Genomic DNA, 25,709 nt, shown 5'->3' with positions numbered 1-25,709 from the left:
AATTAATTATTCCTAAAATTATAAAAAAAAACAAATATCGGAGTTTATAATTCCTAATTTATGGAAAAATTATGGAGAAATGAACAAAAAAAATTGATTTGAAAATACCATAAAATAATTTCCCTCAATCAAATTTGATAATAAGGAAAATAAACGAAAATAATCAAAAAATAACAGAAAAGTAATAGAAAAATAACAGAAAAGTAATAGAAAAATAACAGAAAAATAATAGAAAAATAATAGAAAAATATTATGGCAAAATATTATGACAAAATATTATGACAAACATTTTTTTGTGTATTGTTTTTTATAACTCTATAAAATTTTTAATGACGAATTTATTCCGTGTCATCATAAAAGTTGTAGGTGATTCTGAAGGAATTTCTTAAAAAAATATTTTTTTCCAATTTTTTTCCAATTTTTTTTCCCTCTTTTTTTCTCAATGATACATTTCGATCAGCTATTATAGCTTCCAGTTTTAATCTACAAACCAACTGTTTGAGCCATTTGCATAATTCCAAGTATCAATTCTAAGCCTATTATAATTATAATAATCCTTTCAAGTCGTGAAGAATGTTTTTGATTAACGTAATCTAAAAATGAGTTTAAATAATCAAAGGTCCATGTTAGCCTATGATTTAATAAATCAACTCTTTGTTTAATATCAAATATATTTAATAAATTTAAAAATAATTTTTTTTGATATTCATATTCCCATAAAGGTTCAGGAACATCTAATATATCTTGCTCAATATTTAATTCGTATCTTAAATTATGTAAAGTAGTTTTTGAATAAAATAATTGTTTAGACAATAAGTCTAAATTACTTGATTTTATTTTTTGTTTTAAATTTTCAATATTATTATTTTCTAATAATAATTTATTTTCTATTTTTTTTTCCAAATTATTTAATCTTACTGCACTTAACAATCCAAAAGAAAATGATATTTTATCAGTACATCGATAATTATTTAATGTTAAATAAATAATAGAATTATTTACATAACTTTTATTATTAACATTTTGAACTTCAAGTTCTTCAAAATCATATGTCTCTACTAATGTATTTCCATCGCTTATATTTAAATGAATTTTACTAAAATTTAAAAAAAAAATTATATTTTTTTTATTCATATTCCAAAACACTATACAACCATTTTTAAATATAACAATTGAACTATTTTGCTGATTAAAATATTCACAACTTTCTACATATAAATATGGTTCTTTATATATAACTTGTGCACCTACACTTTCATATAAATTCTTTAAATTTTGTAAATTAAAATGTTTACCTAAATAATATGCTATTACATTATTTTCTGAAATATCACATTTATCATTTATAAATGGTTTTACATTGCATAATAATTTTTCTCTTTTTTTTGTTATCTTCTTTTTTGTATATATATTATTAATGCTCTTTTCTTTATTTGAATGATGAAAATGCATTATATTATTTGATAAAAACGGTATGCTTCGGAAAAACATACTTCCTCCTGTTATTCTATTCTTAAATCGTAACATATTTCAATCTCGTTAATATTTTTTATTGCATAAATGTATTTATCGTCGGAATGAAACGACACATTGAATTATTTGTTCGATCTGTTTATAACATTCGTTACAAACCCTTTCGAATGCTTATCACTTTAAAATGGAAGATAACATGTACATGTACATATATACATATATTTAATTTATAAAACAAAAAAATGTATTAATATAATATTCTGAGTACACAGAACTAGTATGTATTTTGTGTAAATGCGAAATGGCTAGCTACTTAATATTCTACAACTGTATTTCATAGTTTTTATGACTATTAATTAAAATTTAGGAAAAATTGTGACTATTTTTCTTTTTTATATTTCGAATTAATATACAAACATTTGCCATATATATATATTTACATGTAAATAAAATGTAATCAAAACAAATTTTAACAATTTTTTGGAATTAAAAATTATAAGCATTATTTTTTTCGTTAACTGTTGCAATTATAGGTTGAAAAATAAAACAATAATAAAAAGAATATAGAATAAACCATTAAAATTAAGCTATTATATTCGATAATATTAGATCTATATATAATATCTCATTTTAATTATCATTATTTATATGTAGGTGCTCATTTGGATATATTCCACTACCTATTATGGTATATGCACAGTTTTATAATTCCGTTATTGCTTTGTTTTATAATTCCATTATTGCTTTGTTTTATAATTCCATTATTGTTTTGTTTTTGCTTTTGTTTTGGTTTTTGGTTGTTTTGCTTTTTTTTGAGGCATCGTTATTTGAAGCACATTTTTCTCTCCAAACTTTGAAAGAATTTGTGTGTGTATATAAATGAAATAATCTTAAAAAAATATAAAAGGGGGTGAAAAAAATGGTATCTCAAATAAAATTGTTATTTCGAGATATTTATAATTTTAATTGTAGAAAAGGATTATGAGACCTTTCAGTGTGTCATCTTATTTTATATTGAATTTACCAAAAAAAAAATAAGAAAAAAATAGGAAAAAATAGGAAAAAATATATAAGCATACCACTTTTAATTATAATTTTCACTAACTACCCATATTAAAATACTTCAAATATATTTATATATACCCTATAATTAATTTTATATTCTCATAAAAATAGGAATAAAAAATTGGTACTTATTCAAATAAGCTCATAAAAAACTATTGGGCTTGTAACGGAAAATATAAATAAAACTAACAAATTATATACCAAAATAAAACAATTGTTGGAAATTTTGATTTTATATATTTATTTAACACTATTGTGGGTGCGCAGTATTCAAGTTAAAAATATCAAATAATATATTATCATATATTATTTAAAATATTAAGAAAAAATAAAATGAAAATTAATTAAATGCTCAGTTTCTTAAATATATTTAACTATTTTAATATTAGTAGAAAACCAAACATAAAATATAAAATATTTGGATATATGAAGAATGCACAGCTTGACATTATGAATATATTTTTTTTTTTTTTCTATAATATTTTAACAGAAGAAATGTTAATAAGTTTTATATACAAAAATGTGAAAGAGAATTTCCTTTACATATCGTAACTGAATTTTTTTATTATTTTTTTTTTTTTACATTTTTTTTTTATATATCTTTTTAATTATATTTAGTTGAATGTGTAATTAATATGAATGATTAATGAATTTTTTTTTTTTTTTTTTAATTTTTTCTGTATATGAATATTTTATATAAATGAATATTTTAAATACTATGATATGATATAATATAATATATAAGAATAAAAAATAACTAAAAAAAACTTGGCTCATGTCCAAGTATATGAACATATTGGAATTTAATGAGAAACTAAATAGGAAGTATACAAGAATATAATAATTGGGGAGTAATTAATTAAAAGCAAAAAAATAGGAATATATAAAATTTCAAAAGTGAAGAAATATCTATAAGTTGTATCAATTTGAAGAGTTAAATATAACGGGTATTAATAGAGAGAGAAAATATTACCATCTTTTGTTTTGTCTCATTCTCTCTCTATTTATTTTTATCCTTATTTACAAAATTAATTTACATGAATTTTTAGAGAATAATGGATTTATCGGGCCCAGAAGTTTGGTACAACAATTTGCCAAATGTGACCAAATATATGATAATAATAATTTTTTTAGTTACTTTATTAATAACATGCAATTTATTAAATGTAGTACATATATTATTAGATTGGAATTTAATATATAATAAATATCAAATATGGAGAATTTTTTTTAACTTTTTTTATGTGGGAAATTTCTCACTCTCTTGGGTATTTTTTATGTCCTTGTTTGCTCAATTTTCATCATCCTTGGAAAAAAATGAAATGTTTTCGACACCAGGTTCATATTTGTATTTTATAACTATCCATTGTATTTTTCTATCACTAATAAGTATCCTCTTTTATTGGCCAAGGGGTAAGACTATGCATTAAAAGAAAAGTTATGCACACCACCTAATTGGGCACACACAATTAACCCACACAATTAACCGCATAATTAACCGCATAATTAACCGCATAATTAGGCACACACAATTAACCCAAATAATTAATACTATTTTGGCTCATTTTGGCTCATTTTTCCTCGTTTTTCCTCGTTTTTCCTCATTTCCAGGTTATCCATTTTTAGGAAACTCCCTGTTGTTTGCAATAATTTATTATTGGTCTCGAAGAGAAGCATGGAGTCACGTCTCGATTTATTTCTTTACAGTTAAAGGATATCAATTACCATTTGCCTTAATATTTTTACACTTAATAATGGGCCAATCATTATGGGGAGATATTATGGGACTTTTATCAGGACACTTTTACTATTTTTTAAGGGAAATTCTTCCAAGAGAAGGTTATATTTTAAAATAAAAAAAATGACTGAATTATGCTACACCAATGCTATTCGTTTTTTTCAAAACATTTAAATCATTATATACCTTTATTTATTATTTTTTGAGCTTATTCATTTTTATACCAATTGCTTTACAATTCTAATTTTTTTTTTTTTTTTATCACTTTTTATGTGTTCAGGCGGACCTAATCTCGTGGAAAAGACCCCAAAGATATTCGAAAAAATAATGATAAAATTAGGCAATTTCACGATAAATAATGGAATAAGAAATAATTACAACAGATATGGATATGGTCATACAAATAATCAAACACCAACAACCAATATGGGTTCAAGAAGGGTTTTTATTGGAAGAGGTATGCGATTAGGCGGTAATTGAATTTCTTTTTAACATCCATAAAATATTTATATTATATTTTATGCCCACATTTAACTACCGATATATCAGTTTGTAATTTTAACTAAGCATATGCACATATATAGATATACAAAGATATCCTTTCCCTATATCATTTTAAAATATTCAATACTAAATAAATGAACTAACATATTATAATTTTATCATATATACCGATATAAATATTTGAATATCCTAATATTATTATCTATTATTTTTTTCCCATTTCATTTCATTATTAATTTTATTGATATATATAAATACTACTGAATATAAGTTCATGTTTCATAATTATACTATTTCAACACTTGTATTTATACCAAGCGTTTTTATTTTTTTTATATTTTTCATATTTTTTATATTTTTCATATTTTTCATATATTTTCTCTTAATTATTTGTTTAATTTAATTTTTAAAATACATAATTCATTTTTCATCATAAAGATTTTTTTTTGGGAATGCCAATTGTTAATGTTTTTTATATTTTTAATTTTTTTGTGTGTCACAATTTTTTGAAGAACTCATATGCACATTCTGTGCTCTTGGACCTTTAAAATATTATATGCGCACGATATTATAATTAAGATTAATTTATTAATTTTATAAATTTATGCAAAAAGAAAAACAAAGGTATTTTTCTCCTATTTCAAAATTGTTCTTAGTTTTGTTCTTTCCCTTTTAATGCAATTCTTTTTTTAGTAAATACAAAAACATAGGAATGGGCACTCACATTTTATAAAAGCTAATAGTCATAAATAGGTATGCATGCAATTTTTATTATTTTTTTCCATTCCCCAACATTAATAATAAAACAAAAAAGTGGAAAAAAGTGGAAAAAAATGCAAAAAAGTGAAAAAAAATGAAAAAAAGTGAAAAAAAGTGCAAACAAATTAACAAATTAACAAAATTATGAATAAGCACATTTTAATATATTAGATACACACCTGATCGCAAAAACTATAATTTCTTACTTATATGTTTCATTTTAGTAGTTATAATCTTAAGTTAAAGAATATTGTAATAGCATTTAAGCGTATATTCCGGTACTCTTCTCTACACATTTTTTTAAATTAGTATTTTTTTTTGTCTTATTAATGGAACTTATTTCCATGTATAAATATATTAATTAGATTAGTTTGTTCATATTAAAAAAAAAGGTGTGAATTATATAATGAATAAATGAAGATGTAATATAATAAAAACACAGACTTTAAAAAGTCTAACTATGGAATTCGAAAATAATGATGAAACAAAAAGGGGGGACAAACTAATTTATAAAAAGGAAAGAAAATGTTGCATTTGCATGGTTAGTGACTTTTTTTATCCTAACATGGGAGGAATAGAAATTCACATATTTGAGTTATCTAAAGAATTGATAAAAAGAGGTTAACCAAATAAAAAAAAAAATACACACTTATTATATATTCACATTTCATGTATGCTTATCCAAACATTTTATTTTTATTTTGATTTTTTTGATTTTTTTGATTTTTTTGATTTTTTTGATTTTTTTTTTTTTTTTTTTAAGGATTCAAAGTAATAGTAGTTACGCATTGTTATGGTAATAGACATGGAATTCGATGGATGGGGAATGGAATCAAAGTCTATTATCTACCTTTACAAATATTGACAGATACTGTCATTTTCCCAAATTTCATAGGAATATTACCTTTGTGCAGAAATATAATATATAGAGAAAAAGTTGATATTGTTCATGGGCATCAGGTACATTAATACACTATTTTGCAGTAATATATTTATAATATGCATATATATATACATATGTATGCATATATATGCACACATTTTTCAGGCCGGATCACCATTAACTCAACAATTTATATTACATGCCAAGTCATTAGGAGTCAAAACTGTATACACAGACCATTCTCTCTACTCTTTCTCAGATACTGGATGTTTACATATAAATAAATTATTAAGATATTGTATACATGATATAGATCACTCTATATGTGTTTCACATGCTAATAGAGAAAATTTTATTTTGCGTACTCAAGTAAACCCTTATAAAACATCAGTAATAAGCAATGCAATTGATAGCACAAAATTTGTTCCTTGTATAAATAAACGTCCAAAATCTCCAAGAATAAATATAATAATAATAAGTAGATTAACATATAGAAAAGGGGTGACTTTAATTTCCAAAGTGATTCCTTTAGTACATCAAAAATATCCCTTTATAAATTTTATAATTGGAGGTGATGGACCCAAAAGAATAATACTTGAAGAAATGAGAGAAAAATATCGATTACATAATTCAGTTATTTTATTAGGAAAAATAAAACAAGAACAAGTTCAAAATATTTTACAAACTGGTCATATATTTTTAAATGCTTCTTTAACTGAAGCTTTTTGTATAGCTATTATTGAAGCAGCAAGTTCGGGTCTACTTGTTGTATCAACTGATGTTGGCGGTACATCCGAAGTCTTACCTCAAGATATGATTATTTTAGCAAAACCGGATCCTATTGATTTATCTAAAGCTGTTGATCAAGCATTACATAAACTTAAGGATGTAGATGTAAATTTGTTTCACGACAGAGTAAGTTACCAAATCGTTATATAAAACTTTCTTATTACCCATTTGTTTTTTCTCCATTTTGTTCTCTATTTCTCCATTTCTCCACTTTTTTTTCCTCATTTTTTCTCCACTTTTCCCCCGCCATGCTCAGCTTTCCAAAATGTACTCCTGGAAAAAAGTCGCTGAAAAAACCGTATGCTTAAAGACATCAAATTTATGTCACCATCGTTGCTACATTTATTGTTATATCATAGCTTTGCATCTCTACATGTGAAAATAAAATTTATTTCCCAATTCCAGGAAAAGGTATATACCACAGTTATGTCTTACTCAAATGAGACGCTATTAAATAGGATACAAACGATGTATGATAACAATACCTTTTTTAGTATGTCATTAAAAATGTAGAAACAATAGATATGCAAATATATATATATATATTTGAAAAAAAAATGGAGATACATTTGTATCGTCACCCTTCCATAAACTCAATTATTTTTTTTTTTAAGGCAAAATTTGCATTTTTCTAATCATGGTGAGCCATATTTATTGCAAAATATTGGATTGGATAGTTCCAAGGTAAGATAAAAAAAAATTAAGAAGCTTACCTATTCATTTTGCCTTTCTAATATTTTCACCAAATCAATGGGTTATAGAAATAAAATAATGTCATATCATATTAACATTTTTACTTTTTTATTAACGTTTTTAGAAAAAATATAGAAGAAGCTATTAGTTTCCCGCATCTGATCGAAGATGAATAATTAAAAAGTCTTAACATAAAATTACCAAAAAATAAAAAGAAAAACATAAAAAAAACGAGTTAATAGCATAAGCATGCTGCATACATGCATACATGCATAGCATTGCCTTTTTTCTAACTTATGCATACACACAAATGTAACGCATATTTGAGACTTTATTTCATAATTTCGTTTATGTTTGTGTCTCCAATAAATTATATTCATGTTTTATAGTATTATAATTTAAAACATAATTGATATTATATTGTGCTTTAAATTTTAAAGGAAATTGATTATATCTAAAATTTATATAATTTAATAATAAAACTTCATAAAACTTATTAGTAAGCTCAAGATATTTATTTGAGTAGTTGTAGTGAATTATATTGACATCTATTAATCCTAATAAGACTGGATTATTTAATTTTAAAATATTTTTGCAAAACACTTTTTTTTTTTTTATAAAATATCTTATTACTTCAAAAATTGTAAAATGAAATTCAACATAATTTAGTCCCCTTTTTTCAAAATTATCTTCTTTACATTTATTTGGTTTTTTATTTATATTATTTTTTTCATCTACATTATAAGAATGGTTTTCTTTCATTTTTTCGATATGTGGTAAAGAAAAAAAGTTTATAATTTTTTTTTCAAAATCTAAAATAAAAGTATGCAAAACATTTTGATGAATATTTTTTAAAAAATTATATTGTTTTTCTATTTTTTTATAATTAATAATTTCTTCAATTGTATTATCTCGACTTATATCTGGTTCTTCATCCATATCATAAGTAATGTTTTCTTTTTTTTCTTTTTCAATTTCTTCCCATATTTTTTTTTCGGTAAATTCGTTATTTAAATTATATAATCCTTTACACACTATTTTTATTAATTCTATATTACCCCCAATTATTTCATAAAGACATTTACATATTTCTTCTTTATTTATAAAATTGGGCATCAAAATAAATTTAACAATATCATATGACATATTCTCTATTTCTATTATATTATCTTTAATAATTTCATAACAGTTTTCTGATTCATTTATAGAAATCTTTTTCTGTATTTCTTTCAATTCATCATTATAATATTCTGTATTATTACTAGAACTAGCTATTTTATCAATAGGTATGTTATAATTCATTTTTGAATAATTTATCTCTTTTATATTAGTTGACTTTGAAACATTTTTATTCTTATCATAATTTAGAGATAATTTATAAAATAAATTATTAACATAATTATTGTATAAAAAAATTGTCTTCATCATTTCCAAATTTTTTATAGAATGAACAATAACTGGGATGTTATATTTTCTTAAATTCTCTTCCATAAAATTATAAAAAAATTGGAAATTTTGGCAAGGTTGTGGCCCAATAAATAATAAATTAAAATTATAAAAAATAAAAAAAAAATTATAATTATATTTATCTTTTAATAACTTAATTAATAATAAAAAATATTTATAAATATATAATCCGCTACTCAAATAATGTGTAATCACATTTTGAGAATTTTTTGAATAATATAATTGTTCTTCATATTGCGAAATGAGTTTAAGGAAATATAAAAAAGAACTAAATTCATTTAAAAAAGAACAGAATACATTTGTGTTTAAATTTTTTAGTAATATATTTAAAAAGGACTTCAAATTATCATAACTAAATTTATTTGTTTCTATTAACATTATATAATTTTCTATAGTACTTTTATCAATATCATTTAAATAATCATATATATTTTCTTCATTTTCTCCATTTTCTTCATTTTTTTTATTTAAAATATCTTTAAAAAAGTCCTTAATTTTTGTTAAGCTTATTATATCATTGTAATTTGTATTTATAATCTCTTTATATATATCTTCCAATTTTATATTTTTATTTTTTATATCATTATTCATTTCTTTTAATAATTTATGTCTTAAAAAATTTTCCAAGTTGTAAATTACCATCGAAAATGGCATCACATTATTTTCACATTTAGATTTAAAATCATATTCAAAAAATATATTTTGTTTCCTAACCTTGTTCATTCCGTCTACATTTATTTTTCTTATATATGCTTCATTATCATATCCCATATTTTCTTCATTATATTTTTTTCTTTTTATATTAATCGATTTTTTTTCTTCATTACTTTGAATTTCACGATTTAAAAATATCTCTTTTGATTTTTCTATGAAGAATTTTTTACCAACACCTTTTGGTCCTAGAATAAAATAGAAACAATTTTTTTTGATATCATTTGTATTATTGTTCTCAAAAATATTTGTTATTCTATTTACATAATCTTTTTTAATGATTTTTTTCCATTGGTTTTCAAAATTTTCCTTATTTAATTCTGTGGCTTCATTATTAAATTTTATTCCATTCTTTGTGCTATATTTATAATAATTCAAAAAAAAATAATCATTGAAATTCTTTTTCTTTATATTATAATTCCTTTCTATAATTTGTCTTCTTCCAAATAACATCATTTTATATTATTTTTTTTTTTTTTATATACCTTTCTTGTTTCCCTTAAAATCATTATACAATTCCTTTCACACATTGTATTATAATTAACCATTTATATATCTTATATATTTTTATCTCTTTTTCATAATTATTTATTAATAAAAAATCACAATAAACCTAAATAACTATATAGTAATTACAACATCACATTAAATTTGTAAAATAATAAAACGAAATTTATAGAATTTATTTTTAAATATAAAAGGTTAATCATTTAAAATGTTTTCAAACAAACCCCAATTGAAATTATGTAATAAAAAAAAAAAAAAAAAAAAAAAAAAAAAAAAAATGTATATAACTTTGATTTTTCATATTCCTTCAAAATGTGAATTAAAATAAATCTAATCATTGTATATATCATTATATATTATTATATTTTATTTTATCATGTTTTATAATAAAAAAAATAGGGAAAACACAACGGGGCAAAATATGAGAATTAGGGAAATATAAAATATATTTAAGAGGGAATATACAATAGCACATATCTTATAATATTTAACTTTTTTTCGTTGTTTTTTATACACACAAAAAAAAATACTCTCAAAGGCTCAAATATTATTATTATTATTATTATTATTATCATTATTATTATTATTATTTTTTTTTTTTTTTTTTTTATTATTTTTACTTCATTAATCAAGTTTCGCGATGTCGCGTTTATTCATTTTTGTTTTTGTGTTAATTTAAAAATGCAACGTTGTATCAGTATATTATAAATTTGGGTAATACACATACATCCTTGCTAAATGTTTTATTTGACTACTTTGCCTTTATCACAATACATTTATCGCTTAAACACTATACAAAATTTTATTTAAAAAAAATTGAATATAAAAAAAATTGCAAATTTCACATAAAAAATAACAAAAAAAACAAATGGACGATTTTATAAACAATGATGCCGAATTAAAACGTAAAGCCTGGAATTTACATTTTGGCAATAAAAGAAATATACATAAATATAAATTTCAAAAAAATACAAAAAATAAATATATCACAAAATGGGTTAAAGTTCGAATTCATTTCATTTTGTCTACATGTATATCCTAATTTTTGTATGAACATGTGCATATATATACATTAAAGGAAAAGTCAGTGTGACCTTTATATATTTTTATATATTTATCATGAATTTTATCATATTTTATTCCTAAAAATTACTATATTTCAGGAAAAAGACGAAGAAAATTTGTTTGAAAGATGGACAAAAATAACAACACCAAATAAGGTATTTACAATCATTATGTTACTCTATTATTTTATCAAAAAGCAAAAAAAAAAAAATAATTTTTTTTAACATATAGAAATATACATCCGAATCAGAAGGGGAAAAACTCAAAGATGAGCAGTAAGAATTTACTTTACATTTATTTCTTAACATTCACATAAATGGTATCAGCCCCCGAATAATCATTTTTTGTGCTAAATAAAAAAAATATATATATATATACATGCATACTATTCTAATACCTATAGACGAAAGAACAAAAATGCGGGCACAAAATTAGTACCACAAAATAATAATACGAGAAGAAGTTATAGATTAAATTTACAAAGCATTCTTCAAGAAGGTGCCTATAAAAAAAACTATGTCGACCCAGATAGTGATATGTACTCCCCACCCAAAAAAAAAAAAAAAAAAAAAAAAAAAAAAAAAATCATATAAATATATACACACATATATTTTTAAGGACTATAAAATGGGCTTATATAAACATTTACTTTGATTTTTGTATAATTTCCATTTTAGGTTTCTTGAAGAGGAGGATAGTAGATAAACAATCAACCAAATGAACGACCAAATACACCATTTTAGTATTGATCGTGGGGCTTCGAATTAAAATTCGAGCCCTTCTTTTACCGTTAATATTTTTTTTTTTTATTCAGATTATACTTATAGCGTATACATAGTCCGTTATTCCATATATTGCACTAAATACAATATTTTTAAAATGTACACATTAATTAGTGTCACTAATTAAATGATGGGCACTGTTAATAAAACAATAAATAAAACAACCAAGAATATAGGAATATCAATATATAGTATTCCATAAAAAAAAAAAAAAAAAAAAAAAAATTAAAAATGTAATATAAGCAAATATTTCTTTATATCTACTTAAAAAAAAACACAGATAAATATGGATAGATAATCATAGTTATCTTTGAATTCTTTTCATAAACGAATATATATATATGCTAAAAACATATATGGTGATATAAATATTTTATTTTATTTTATTATTTTTAAAAATAAATTATTATGTAAATTTATTTCTTGCCAATAATTTTTCCCATATAAGATTTATAAATTCTTCAGATTGTAATGTTTCTTTAATTACGTTATATATGGTATTTTTATTTAAAATTAGGTTCTTATTTTCAAAATCATCTATATTATTATGATCACCATAATGTTCACGTTTATTATTATTTTGTTTATTTTCATGCTTGCTCATTAAATTGGTATTATACACATATGAATTATTATTATTATTACTACTACTATTTGATATTATATTTACCATTGAATTTGTCATATTATCTTCATTTTCCATTGAGTTTTGCATTTTTAGCAAAACATCATAAGAATTTATATAATTGTTATGTATATGTTGTTTATTTGTGTTATTTACAATATGTTGTTCAGAATTTTTTATATTTAATTTTTGTTGATCATTCATAGCTTTATTTGATGCTAATTTCATAATATCTAACAAAGCATTTGTCATAGCTTTTTCATCTTGACCATTATTACACAATATATTTATATCTTTATTATAATTCCTATTTTCAATTAATTCATTATCATCTAACTTATCATTACTATGCTTCCTCACATTTTTTTTTATGTTACCTTCATTGCCAATATACATATTTTTATAATAAGCATATATATTGCTATTCCCATTATTACCATTATTTGACATGCACTCTTTATCTTGTTCAAATGTTTCTAGTGATTCTCTTTTTGGTAAATTTATTTTTTTCATATTATTATAAGAATTATTTAAATTTCCATTTTTCATCATATTATTTATTAAAACTTCCCTTTCAGATATTTCATTTTCATTAAAATTACACATACTTGGATTATTACAATTTTTTCCATTTTTATTAATTTGTATTTTATCTCTTACATTTTTTATTTCATCATTTTCATCATCATCATCATTATTATTATCTCCAATTTTTACATGTTCATTATTCATTACTCTGATATTTCTATCTATATCTAATATTGACACATCATCTCTTTCTTCTTTTTGATCATTATTTTTATTTAACCCTAATAAATTCATAATAGCTTCTCCACCTGTTTTTCCACTAATTTCTTTCGAAAAAAAATTATTTTTTTCATCCAATAAATTATTTTTCATTTTATATACACCATTATTATTTCCTATATTTTTTTTATCATAATAAATATCTTGAGAATATTTTTTTTCTAACCCTTCTTTTGTTTCATCTCTTGAAAGACCTTTAATAATATATAATAATTTACGACCAGCCTTATCATTATTATATTCTTGCATATTTTGATATGATGACATTTTTATATTATTATAATTTTCACAAATTTTATTTTTATCAATATCTACAACACTATCACTATTTTCATTATTAATAACATCAAGAGGATGCTCATAATCCCTATTTTTATTTTTTAATGGTTTTGTTATTATATCTATAAAATGTTCATTACCATTTATACTATTATCATGTGTATATGATTCTACACTTTTTTTTTTTTTTTTATTTATTTCATTATTTTTAAGTATAAATTCTTTTTTAATACCTCCATAAATTTTACTATTATTATCATCCATTTCATTATTGCTCATATTTATGTTTGTTATTTGATCATCTAACAAATTTACACCATCAATTGAATTATATTGGTGTTCTATACTTTTCAACGTTTCTTTATTTATACTATTTTCCTCATACCAATTATTTATATTTTTTAAATTACATATAGATGGTAATTCAGAATTAGATGCAAGCAACATATCATTATCATTAGTACGTGCTTCATTTTCTTCTGAACAATTTTCCAAATTATTAACAGTGTTATTATCATCTCCTTTTGATAAAATAAAATTAACACTTTTATTATAATTAGCAATGCTATTCCTAGAAACGCCACTCATAACATTATCCTTATTAGTAATAGAAATATATTGTTCCGAATTTATATATGATTGTTTATTTTTTTTCTCTTTTTCTTCTTTAGATATATTTCCAACTATGTTTTTTAAAACTGAATATATTTTTTCCTTTTCTTCTGTACTATAAAACCATAAACTATATATACTTTTTGATTTATTTTCTTTATTTAGAATTTTATAAAAAATATAATTTTGATCTGTTGATAAATTCATATTATCATTAATATCTTCTAATAAATGATTTTCATTTTTTTTATTTGTTATAATTAATCTATAAAAAGGTTTTATTGATCTTTTAACAATATAAAGAAAACCTTCTATATCTGCTCTTTTCCATTTTAATTCATTTTCGTTCATTTTATATACTGTTACAAAACATGATTTCATAATAATTTCAGTTATATATATATCTATGCTTTTAAGCATTTTAAAACATATTTTTTCTCGAAGCAAGCTCATTTCTTCACTTATATTTTCTTCTTTTTTTGTATTTTCTAAATTGTTAATATTATCAGATATAATGGCTGTTGGCCCATTTTTATTATCTTCTTTATTTGAATTTGTTTCTTCTTTTTGTGCAATATTTCCACCACCATTATTATTTCCACCACCATTATTATTTCCACCACCATCATTATTTCCAATCTCTTTATTTCCAATCTCTTTATTTCCACCATTATTATTTCCATCATTATTATTATTATTTTTTATGTTGTTTCCATTTGTTTGCCCTTTATGCTTATCCTTATATTCGTACATTTTCCTTGATCCATATGAATTATAATCATATATATATGAATTTTTATTATGTTTTAAATTATAAGAATAATGATAATTACTATTATTACTTATTATATTTCCATGGCTATAACCAGAATTAGTATTCAAACTTCCGCGACTATTTGTTGTATTATTATTATTATTATTATATCCACCTCCACTATCATAATTCTTATAGTTATTCATATCTGTTCCTGTTATATTATTTTTCACATTCTTATTATTCGTCTTATATTCATTATAATTATATGAACAGTTCATATCATAACGATTCACAGCATTTTTCAGCTTGCCATGATTTGTGGATACGTTATTTTTTTTTTTCATTTTGCTTGTTGCCAAAACAAAAACAAAAAAAAAGAAAAGGTGAAAAAAACAAAAAAAAAAAAACAAAGTAAGCAAGATTATAACTAAATAAATGAAAATTTTGTACAGAATAATTATAAAGATAAAAAATAAAATAAATATAATAAATGAAGGCGAAGCTTCTAATAAAATAGCAATTGGCGTAAAGAATACATAATAAGACGTATAATATAAAAGATAAATTAATGGAAAATTATTATATATGCATATATATGACTAATTTTATCGCTATATATTCAAAAAATAAAAGAAATATAGAGCAATATCAAGCATACATATATGCACAAAATACATACTCATATATATGCTTTCTTGCACAATATTAATTTATCATATTTATAAAAAAAAAAAAAAATTGTGAAATTTAAAATAAGTGAAATATATATTTTAAATCTTCTCAAAAAATAAAATCAAAAATAAATGACAAAAAAAAAAAAAAAGTTCCAATATAATAGTTATATATTTCTATGGATTTATTTAATTGTTATAAAAGTGTGTATAACTATAAATCCATATACATATGCACTTATGTATAACAGATATATAATATCATTAAAAGACCTAATTATTACAAATTAACAAACATGAAAAATAAAAATAGAAATAAAAATAAAAAGATTAACCCCAAGAAACGTCTAATATTTTTATGATGTAAAAATGGTCACAGGCATGCTATAAAAAAAAATAGCTACAGTCTTTTTTTTTTTATAAAATATAATTTACCCATATATATTATATTTACATTGTATATGTATTTTAAATAGAATAATGAATATTGTTATATTTTCATACATTCTTTATTTTATTCTTGATATTTATAAATATATACATATAGGTGTACATGCATAGTTTGTTTGTTTATTTACATTCGCTCATTTCTGTTTTCTTTTCACATTCCTTTTTGTATGCACAAATAGAGCGGAAAAAAGGTCTTAAAAGGTATTAATAATTATGAAAGAAATTGAATAAATATAGACGCAAAAAAAAAAATAAACAAATAACTACATAAGGCTAAATAAATATAAGAAAATGTAATAAGTATATAATATAATATAATCATATAGTATATATGCGCGAAGATTTACATTAAATATATAAAAATAAATAATTAATTATAATATAGTAGTAACAAAATATTCGAATAAATTGAAATATGTATTTATTTTATAAAATCGACCATATACACATACACATACACATATATATTTACATATGTATATAAGCATAAACACACTGAAGAACGCTATGTATGTATGTATGCATGTATGTATATATATATATATATATATATATATATATATATATACTTATTTATTAATAATATATTGGATTATCTTTTCTGTAAATTTATATTTCACGCATTTATATAAATATATATTAAACTGTACATGCATAAAAAGATAGGCAAGCGAATGTAATATTCACATATACATACATATGTCCACATATGTATACATATATTAATATAACCCCAACAAATTGTGATAATACTACCCAAACTTTGTAAATTATTTTGTAATATATTTTGCTAACTAAATTTATAATTATTATTTTTATGAATTCTTTATCATATATATTTTTCGTATTTTCCATATGTAAGAATTTTAATATTTTCCATAATAATCTTATAAAAATATATATGCTTAAAATATATATATATATAATATGAAATATCATGCAAAAAATATCTTTTTATAATTTATTCCTTTTTACATATATATATATATATATATATATATCATGAACACAAAAAAATGTATTTATAACAAATATAAAATGAATGGAATAAAACTTTGTAATTCTGGATTTCAATACATTCATAAAGAAAAAAAAAAAATATATATATATATATAGATATAAAATGGAAAAAAAAAAAAATTAAAAAAAAGGGAAAAATGAAATGAAAATTGATTATAAAAAAATGAAAAAAAAAAAAATATTTTTTTCTTAGTATATCAAAGTTATGCATATATAAAATAAGTTTGCTATATGGGCATATATACCTTTTTGCGTATTATTGTCAAGGGCTTAATTAAGCTCATATAAAAACAAATTTATTGGAATTTTTTTTTAAATAAATAATATAAAATAAAGTATTTACATAAATAGCACATTATGATCAAGCAATATATATATTTTTTTTTTTATTAAACCTTTGAAATTATATTTTTTTTTTTCCATTTTGTTATTTTCTTTTTATTTCTCATCATTTTGCGTCTCCTTTTTTCCCTCCCCCCCCTTTGCAATTTAAATGCGGAATTTTATTTCACATTATTTTTAAAAAATATATAATCATCATACTAAATAAGAAAATGATAAAAGCCAAAGATTATACAAAAAAAAAAAAAAAAAAAAAAAAAAACTGATAAAAATAAATATTTTACATTATATATAATCCATTTTATATGTTTGTTTCATTGTGATAAAATAATATTCTTTATCAAAATGATGCTAATCAAAATGATGCTAATCAAAATGATGCTAATCAAAATGATGCTAATCAAAACTAAAGTATATATAGAGTAAGAGCTAGAAATGAAATAACTTAATCCATGAATTAGCTTTATCTCAATTATATAACATATGGGAAGTTATTGGAAATTAGGAATATTCATAAGAACAATAAAAAATCTATTTTTTTCCTTTTTTTTTTTTTAAAATATTCATAATGTGCATATGTATATATACAAAACTTAGTCTCAAATTGTGAAACACTTATACACAATAAAATGAGTGGCACTCCCTTATTTTAGAAACATAATAAGGTTCTCAAAATAAACAAGTCTTATTCTCTTCTTTTTTTGGGGATGTGTTTGGGGAATTTCTATTATTTTATTTGCATTCGAAAAATAATTATGTAAGGAACAATAAAATATAATCACATACACTTTTAATATCCTAATACAATCGCTTTCTATTATATACATACATATGTATATATATTAATATTAAAAATAAATCCATTTATAAATTTGTATAAAAAAATATATACTCTTTGATAAGCTCTTACCAGATATCCATATTTATTTCACCTTATATGTCAACCGTTTCTTTTCTTTTTTTATTTTTTGAGTTTAGTAAATTTAAAATGTAAATAAGTTTTTACAAACAAAAAAAGAATTTTCCTTTATCTTATATTAACAAAAAATAAAGTAAAGTAAAATAAAATAAAATAAAAATTGAGAAAGTGTAATAAATTGTTTGCCTATAAAAGGGGAAAATAAATGTTATTGTGGTAGCAGAAAAGTGAAATTCGCTCTAGCCTCTTTTATGAGTATTTATATATTCTTTTTTTTTCACGGCTATTATAAAATTTATATATATGTATATATATATATATATAAATTAATAATGAAGAAAAGCGCTCACAAATTAAAATACTAAGTTATCCATGATTAAATGTAATAACACAACTAAAATATAAATATTAATTTTTTTCTCCTAAAATTGAGATATGTATATATATATATATATTTTTTTTTTTTTTTTTTTGCTTTCTTCCTTTTTTGTGAGAAGAAAGAAATATTTAGCTTGCTAATTCGCTAGCTCTTCTATTTATCTTTGTTCCTCACCTTGATGAGTTAAAATACATACGTAAATGATAAAATGTTTTGGAAAATTGAGAGGAATAATTATTCTGTTTAGTTTTTTTTTGTTTGCTGAGAAGGGGGTCAATAGTTTGGCCTGGAATAAAATATCAAAAATGGCTAGTTCACCATTAATTAGAGATATACCATTTTTAAATGGTTATAAAAAAAATGAAGGAAAACAAATATATACAAAGAGAGACATACCATACACAGAAACATATCAATATACAAATCAAGTGGAAAATAAAAGTAGGAAAGATACAAAAAGAAATTTGTTTTTTTTTTTTTTAAAAAATAACACACTTTCACATTTGAACAAAATCAAGGTGCGAAATAAAACGTTTTCAAGTCATCACACCATAAGCAATAGAAATATTTTTGCCAAAAATCAAAAAAAAATCATAACCATGCATGCTTATTCTTCGGACGAAAAAAATGACATAAACAATGGTAGCATAAAAAATGGTGACATAAAAAATGGTGACATAAACAATGGTAGCATAAAAAATGGTGACATAAAAAATGGTGACATAAACAATGGTAGCATAAAAAATGGTGACATAAAAAATGGTGACATAAAAAATGGTGACATAAAAAATGGTGACATAAACAATGGTGGCATAAAAAATGGTGACATAAAAAATGGTGGCATAAAAAATGGTGACATAAAAAATGGTGACATAAAAAATGGTGACATAAACAATGGTGGCATAAAAAATGGTGACATAAAAAATGGTGACATAAAAAATGGTGACATAAAAAATGGTGACATAAACAATGGTAGCATAAAAAATGGTGACATAAAAAATGGTGACATAAAAAATGGTGACATAAACAATGGTAGCATAAAAAATGGTGACATAAAAAATGGTGGCATAAAAAATGGTGGCATAAAAAATGGTGGCATAAAAAATGGTGACATAAAAAATGGTGACATAAAAAATGGTGGCATAAAAAATGGTGGCATAAAGGAAATATCAAAAATCGACACATCTCAAAACCCCATAATAGATAAGGAAAATAATATTTTACCAAATGAAGACAAAGAAGAAGAACGAAATAAAAAGAGACAATTTTTGACAGATACAAAATATTATAAACGAAGCAAATATTCTAAAGCAGGAAAAATAAATATAAAAAATAATCTCGATAATACAATATATGATAATAATCAACTTTTTAGTAATATAATACAAAATGATGATAATATATTAACATATGTAGAATCATTGGAAGACTTAAAAAATTTAAAAAAAAAAAATAATAATATAAACGCTAGTAATAATAATCTTCCAGATCTTTTAATAAAAAATTATTATGCAGATTCTATGAGACCAAATGATTTAGATTTTATTAAAAAAAATAATTATTTAGAAAATAATATAAGTACTACTAATCATTCACAAACAAGCCAAATCAAAAACGTGGAAAAAAATATCGGCAAAAATATAAACAAAAATAATATCTCATTTATAAATGAATTTTCTGTTATTGGTGAAATTGTAGGAGTACATGGATTACAAGGATGCCTAAAAGTAGTAAGTTTTACAACTTTTAATGATATTAGATTTAAAGAAAATAGTTATCGTTATATTTTTATGAATTCCTATCCATATCCTATACCTATAAAAATCACATATGTAAAAGAATCATTAAAAATTGGATTTCTTTATATTAAAATTGAAAAAATATATTCACGAACTGATGCCTTAAGATTAAAAGGATGTCTTATATGTGATGATAAAAAAAATTTTCCAGATATTGGTGAAAATAAATATATATCTACAGATTTGATTAATTTTGATATATATATTTTTAATGATTCTACTAATATACCAATAGGAACTGTTTTTTCTTTTGTTTCTAAATATGACTACATATGTAATAAAGCAGTACAAGATATTTCTGAAGATTTAATTAAAATTGAGCTTAATCAAAATGTATCAATAAATAAAATATTTAACATTTTAAAGGCTAGCCAAGCTAGCGAAAATACTCAAAATTTAAGAAAAAAACATGCACCTATTAAGGTACTTATCAACCGTAAAAATTTTAATCTTTATCAAACTGAAGAAAAAATAACTGAAGAAAAAATAACTGAAGAAAAAATAACTGAAGAAAAAATAACTGAAGAAAAAATAACTGAAGAAAATTTTGATACTAATGAATCAGATAAAATAAAAGGAGACAAAAATTATTACAATTCATTAGAAAATTTTGAAGGATATTCATATAAAAAAATTTATAAATGTGATTTTTGTGATGATATTTATGATAATTTAAGAGAAGCAACTAAACATGAAAATTCACATTTTCAACATGACGAAGAAATTTTGTTTCATTCTTCTGACGCCAATACCAATAAGGAATCCCTTTATGAATTGACTGAAAATGAATTAAAGAATATTAAAAAAAAAATTAATTAGTAAGAAATAAATTTTATAATAAATCACAACTACTTATTTATTTATTTATTTACATACATATATATATATTTTTTTTTTTTTGACACATTAAGTTTCACTTATATTCTATACAACTCCATTTATTTTATAATTATTTAGAATAATACATATGAGTATTAATACAATTTTATCATTTCTATTTTTATTTATATTTTAATTACCAAATTCAAAAATACACACCACATTTTATTTATATTTTTTTTCTTTATTTTCTTGTAGTTTCTTTGTTCCAATAATAAAAGAAAAAACAATAAGATTGGTACATTATGAACACAAAAAAATTTACCTAGATATATCTACCATCTTTTTGTTAGATAACCCCAAATAATTCAGTTTTTAAATCATCTATTTTATTTATTTAAAAAAAAAAAAAAACAGCTACATTGCCCACTTTAATATTATAAATAACATTCTGGAAATGTAACATATTTGCAGAATTTGCTCGTTTATTTTGTCATTTATTTTTCTTTTATTTTGTCTTTTATTTTTCTTTTATTTTTCTTTTATTTTTTGTCTTTTATTTTTCTTCATTTTTTGTCTTTTATTTTTCTTCATTTTTTGTTACATCATTAATGCACAGATTTGTGAAAACTTCAATGAAAATTTTATTCTATTTTGCAAAAAATTCCGTTTTTTTAATCTTATTCTAATTTGTAATGCTTAAATAAATCATCAATTTATCTCGTATAAAAGTGAGTTCACCCAAATATTTCACACACACACATATATATACATAACAATTTTGGTTGTATACATAATATTTTTGGTTGTATACATAACATTTTTGGTTGTGTACATAACATTTTTGGTTATACCTTTCTCTACATATGTACAACCCTAAATATTGCAGATTAAATAAATTTTTATTAATACGCCATTTTCAAAATAATTAATAAGTATATATTAACATGAAAAGTATTTTGCCATTTCTCTTGATTTTATTTTACACATTTCCTTTTCAAATAGCAGAAAATGGTTTGTAAATAAAAATATAAAAATAATGAATACAATAATAGTGTCATAAATAATAACAATAAAAAAGGTCCAATGATGTTTCTAATTTCTTTCCAATATTTTCCATTTTTTCCAATATTTTCCATTTCTTTCTCCTTTTTCTTTTTCCCCTATCCCTTAAAGCTGAACATCTATCCATGGACGAAATAAAAAATGTGATGAAAAATTATATTTTAAATGATTCTACAATATTTTCATATTTTTCCTTTTTATATTTATATAATATGTTAAGGTGCACATTAACTCAAAAAGTTTTTAATTCTTATCCCGATCAAAATTATGAAAAAGAAATATTGATAGTAAAAGAAAAATTGTCATATTTAAATAAAAATTCACAAAACATGACCCAGTGGATTTTTGCTGATTTTAAACTTCCACAACTTTTATTATCATCAGTAATTCGAAAAATTTCCAAAACTTCATAATGAAAATATATTCGCGACATTTATTTCTACCACTTCTACCGCTCTACCACATCTACCGCTCTACCACTTCTACCGCTCTACCACATCTACCGCTCTACCACATCTACCGCTCTATGACTTCTAATTTTTTATCCCAGATTGAGGAAATAGAAAAAAAGATGAAAACACAAGGAATCAATTTTATACAAATGTATAATGAATTAAGAATGGCTAGCCCCACGTTTAGAAACATTTCAAATTTAACTTTGGAAGTTTGTTATGATTCAATTTTTTCCGTTGAAGAATTTAGTATGCAATTGACAATACTTCCTTTCATTTTAGACAAATTAGGTAAAAGAAATGTGCAACAGCTCTAAAGCATATCTCTCTCTCTATGCATCTCTCTCTATGCATCTCTCTCTATACATCTCTCTCTATACATCTCTCTTTATGCATCTCTCTCTATATACATCGTTATATATACCTATACAACATGATTTCACTGCATATCCTCTTCGAAATGAAAAAGTTTGATACATCTTTCATAAATTGTTGTTAATTATATTGTCTACTAACTATGCAGAAATATCTGACCAAAAATACAAAGACGAAGTAAAGTATATGATATCAAAAACTTTTAAATATTTCTCATTTTTTATTTCAATAATAAATGATCATAATAATAAAATAATAGATATATATAAAAAAGAGATTAATGTGTTTATAAAAGTGAAAGAAAATTTTCATATTAAATCTTTGAATGGAAATAATTTACTATCTTTATATGATGAGATATATTTAAAAAATAAATATGGAGAAAAACTTATCCAAAATTTATTTGTTTTATTTAAAAAAATATTTTTTTTAGAATCTACTGATGATATATATTATTTTAAGTATATAGATGTAGTACCAATATATATAAAAACAATAAATGGATTATATAAATCAAGAAAATATAATATGGAAAAAAACTATTTTACTAAAATAGAAAATAAATATAAAAACAATCTTAAAATTAATGAGGGGATAATACTTATTAAAACTGTTAAACAATATATAATTGATGGATATACAAATAATCCTACATATTTTGATTCAGATGTTATATATAAAACTATTATACAGGAAATACATGAACCTATAATAAGTTCTAAAAATGAAGATACACAATTTCAGCTACTCTATTCAGAAAATGTTGATGAAACAAAAGAAAAAAAATTCATAAATGATGATGTAACATTAAGTCTTATTATATTAACTGATACTAACATAAATATTAAAATGCTTTTAGATCATATGAATAATATGGTTCTATCAGAAATTATGTTTTCAATTAATAAAGGGCCAGATAAAGAAAGAATAAAACTCATGGGTACATGCATATATACAAATAAATTAGAACCACCTACTTTTACTGGATTCTTTTCTAGGGGTCTTAGTACATATACCCTTAATAAAGTTATATCACTCCTTAAACCAAATAAACAATTAATCTATTTATCTATTCAAAAAACGGAAGATGCATCTCAAATGAAATCAGATGTAATTGCTGAGAGAATATTTAGTAGCCATTTGAAATACTATGAAACTGTTCTACTTTTCGAACGAGATGTAAGTTCTCATTTAATTTCATGTGCAGAGAAAAAATAAGACACTATTACATAAATCTTATGTAAACCCGATAGGTTCTGCACGGCATGTATATATATATTTTTTTTTTTTTTTTTTTTTTTTTTTTTTTTGCACTTCTTGATAGTACAAAAATAGTTCATGCGATAATTGTGTTTACTTTTTTATTTCTAGGGCATAATAAAATACGATGAATTAAAAAACAGCTATAGATGTGATATGTGCCTAACTGGATATAATGGATTATACACACTATACGTTTGCATATTACTTCCAATTATCTTAAGTTTAATTATTTGTTATTACATATATAAAAGAAAAAAGTGGATGATAAAAAATAAAATTGATGTTAATTCTGTTAGTATGAAAAATAAGAGAATGTTAATAGAACCAAACATTCTTCCACTAAACTTGTAGTAGTTTTTTTTTTTTTTTTTTTTTTTTATCATATAAAGTTGTTTCACATTATTATATCACAAATACACATTTTTACAATTATAAATTTTCATGCATATACTTACACATTTATTTGTATGATTATTTTTTCTTAGTTTCAATGCACTTTTGTTATCTCTTTATGTTATTTAATTTTTATCAAATTTCCATTTAACCTTTATACACATAAAATCACCATTTACAATCGCTAGCTGTTAATATTTTTTTTTCTAAACTTATTTTATGATAATTTACATTTTTCAAAATGAA

The 25,709-nt window shown here is 21.8% G+C and overlaps 8 protein-coding genes across 8 annotated transcripts; 5 read left to right on the top strand and 3 right to left on the bottom strand.

Annotated features, from left to right (window-relative positions):
- Positions 1-483: 483 nt before the first annotated feature.
- Positions 484-1,527, bottom strand: PY17X_0517500 (uncharacterized protein; the record flags this gene model as incomplete). Its single annotated transcript, XM_725411.1, has 1 exon — positions 484-1,527. The coding sequence occupies one exon, from the start codon at positions 1,525-1,527 to the stop codon at positions 484-486; it is 1,044 nt and encodes a 347-aa protein (XP_730504.1).
- Positions 1,528-3,593: 2,066 nt separating this feature from the next.
- PY17X_0517400 (uncharacterized protein) lies at positions 3,594-4,756 on the top strand (the record flags this gene model as incomplete). The annotated part of the gene is made up of 3 exons (XM_726024.1): positions 3,594-3,951; positions 4,150-4,377; positions 4,557-4,756. The coding sequence occupies 3 exons, from the start codon at positions 3,594-3,596 to the stop codon at positions 4,754-4,756; spliced, it is 786 nt and encodes a 261-aa protein (XP_731117.1).
- Positions 4,757-5,999: 1,243 nt separating this feature from the next.
- PY17X_0517300 (phosphatidylinositol N-acetylglucosaminyltransferase subunit A, putative) lies at positions 6,000-8,080 on the top strand (the record flags this gene model as incomplete). Its single annotated transcript, XM_022955240.1, has 7 exons — positions 6,000-6,159; positions 6,303-6,499; positions 6,588-7,337; positions 7,468-7,509; positions 7,617-7,704; positions 7,826-7,895; positions 8,029-8,080. The coding sequence occupies 7 exons, from the start codon at positions 6,000-6,002 to the stop codon at positions 8,078-8,080; spliced, it is 1,359 nt and encodes a 452-aa protein (XP_022811690.1).
- Positions 8,081-8,252: 172 nt separating this feature from the next.
- On the bottom strand, positions 8,253-10,538 carry PY17X_0517200 (conserved protein, unknown function; the record flags this gene model as incomplete). The annotated part of the gene is made up of 1 exon (XM_022955239.1): positions 8,253-10,538. One exon carries the CDS (start codon positions 10,536-10,538, stop codon positions 8,253-8,255), a length of 2,286 nt encoding a protein of 761 aa, XP_022811689.1.
- A 919-nt stretch (positions 10,539-11,457) lies between these two features.
- Positions 11,458-12,359, top strand: PY17X_0517100 (conserved Plasmodium protein, unknown function; the record flags this gene model as incomplete). Its single annotated transcript, XM_022955238.1, has 5 exons — positions 11,458-11,592; positions 11,753-11,809; positions 11,886-11,929; positions 12,058-12,192; positions 12,332-12,359. The coding sequence occupies 5 exons, from the start codon at positions 11,458-11,460 to the stop codon at positions 12,357-12,359; spliced, it is 399 nt and encodes a 132-aa protein (XP_022811688.1).
- A 483-nt stretch (positions 12,360-12,842) lies between these two features.
- Positions 12,843-15,860, bottom strand: PY17X_0517000 (mRNA-decapping enzyme subunit 1, putative; the record flags this gene model as incomplete). Its single annotated transcript, XM_723326.2, has 1 exon — positions 12,843-15,860. The coding sequence occupies one exon, from the start codon at positions 15,858-15,860 to the stop codon at positions 12,843-12,845; it is 3,018 nt and encodes a 1,005-aa protein (XP_728419.2).
- A 3,637-nt stretch (positions 15,861-19,497) lies between these two features.
- Positions 19,498-22,282, top strand: PY17X_0516900 (ribosome maturation factor RimM, putative; the record flags this gene model as incomplete). The annotated part of the gene is made up of 2 exons (XM_022955237.2): positions 19,498-21,914; positions 22,174-22,282. 2 exons carry the CDS (start codon positions 19,498-19,500, stop codon positions 22,280-22,282), a joined length of 2,526 nt encoding a protein of 841 aa, XP_022811687.2.
- Positions 22,283-22,862: 580 nt separating this feature from the next.
- On the top strand, positions 22,863-25,421 carry PY17X_0516800 (conserved Plasmodium protein, unknown function; the record flags this gene model as incomplete). The annotated part of the gene is made up of 5 exons (XM_022955236.1): positions 22,863-22,929; positions 23,092-23,363; positions 23,531-23,723; positions 23,956-24,986; positions 25,179-25,421. 5 exons carry the CDS (start codon positions 22,863-22,865, stop codon positions 25,419-25,421), a joined length of 1,806 nt encoding a protein of 601 aa, XP_022811686.1.
- Positions 25,422-25,709: the final 288 nt, after the last annotated feature.

This window comes from Plasmodium yoelii, assembly GCF_900002385.2.
Source record: "Plasmodium yoelii strain 17X genome assembly, chromosome: 5".
In the NCBI taxonomy this organism is placed as follows: Eukaryota; Apicomplexa; class Aconoidasida; order Haemosporida; family Plasmodiidae; genus Plasmodium; species Plasmodium yoelii.
The sequence above is the reverse complement of the archived record's forward strand: the minus strand, read 5'-3'. Positions and strand labels throughout refer to the sequence as shown.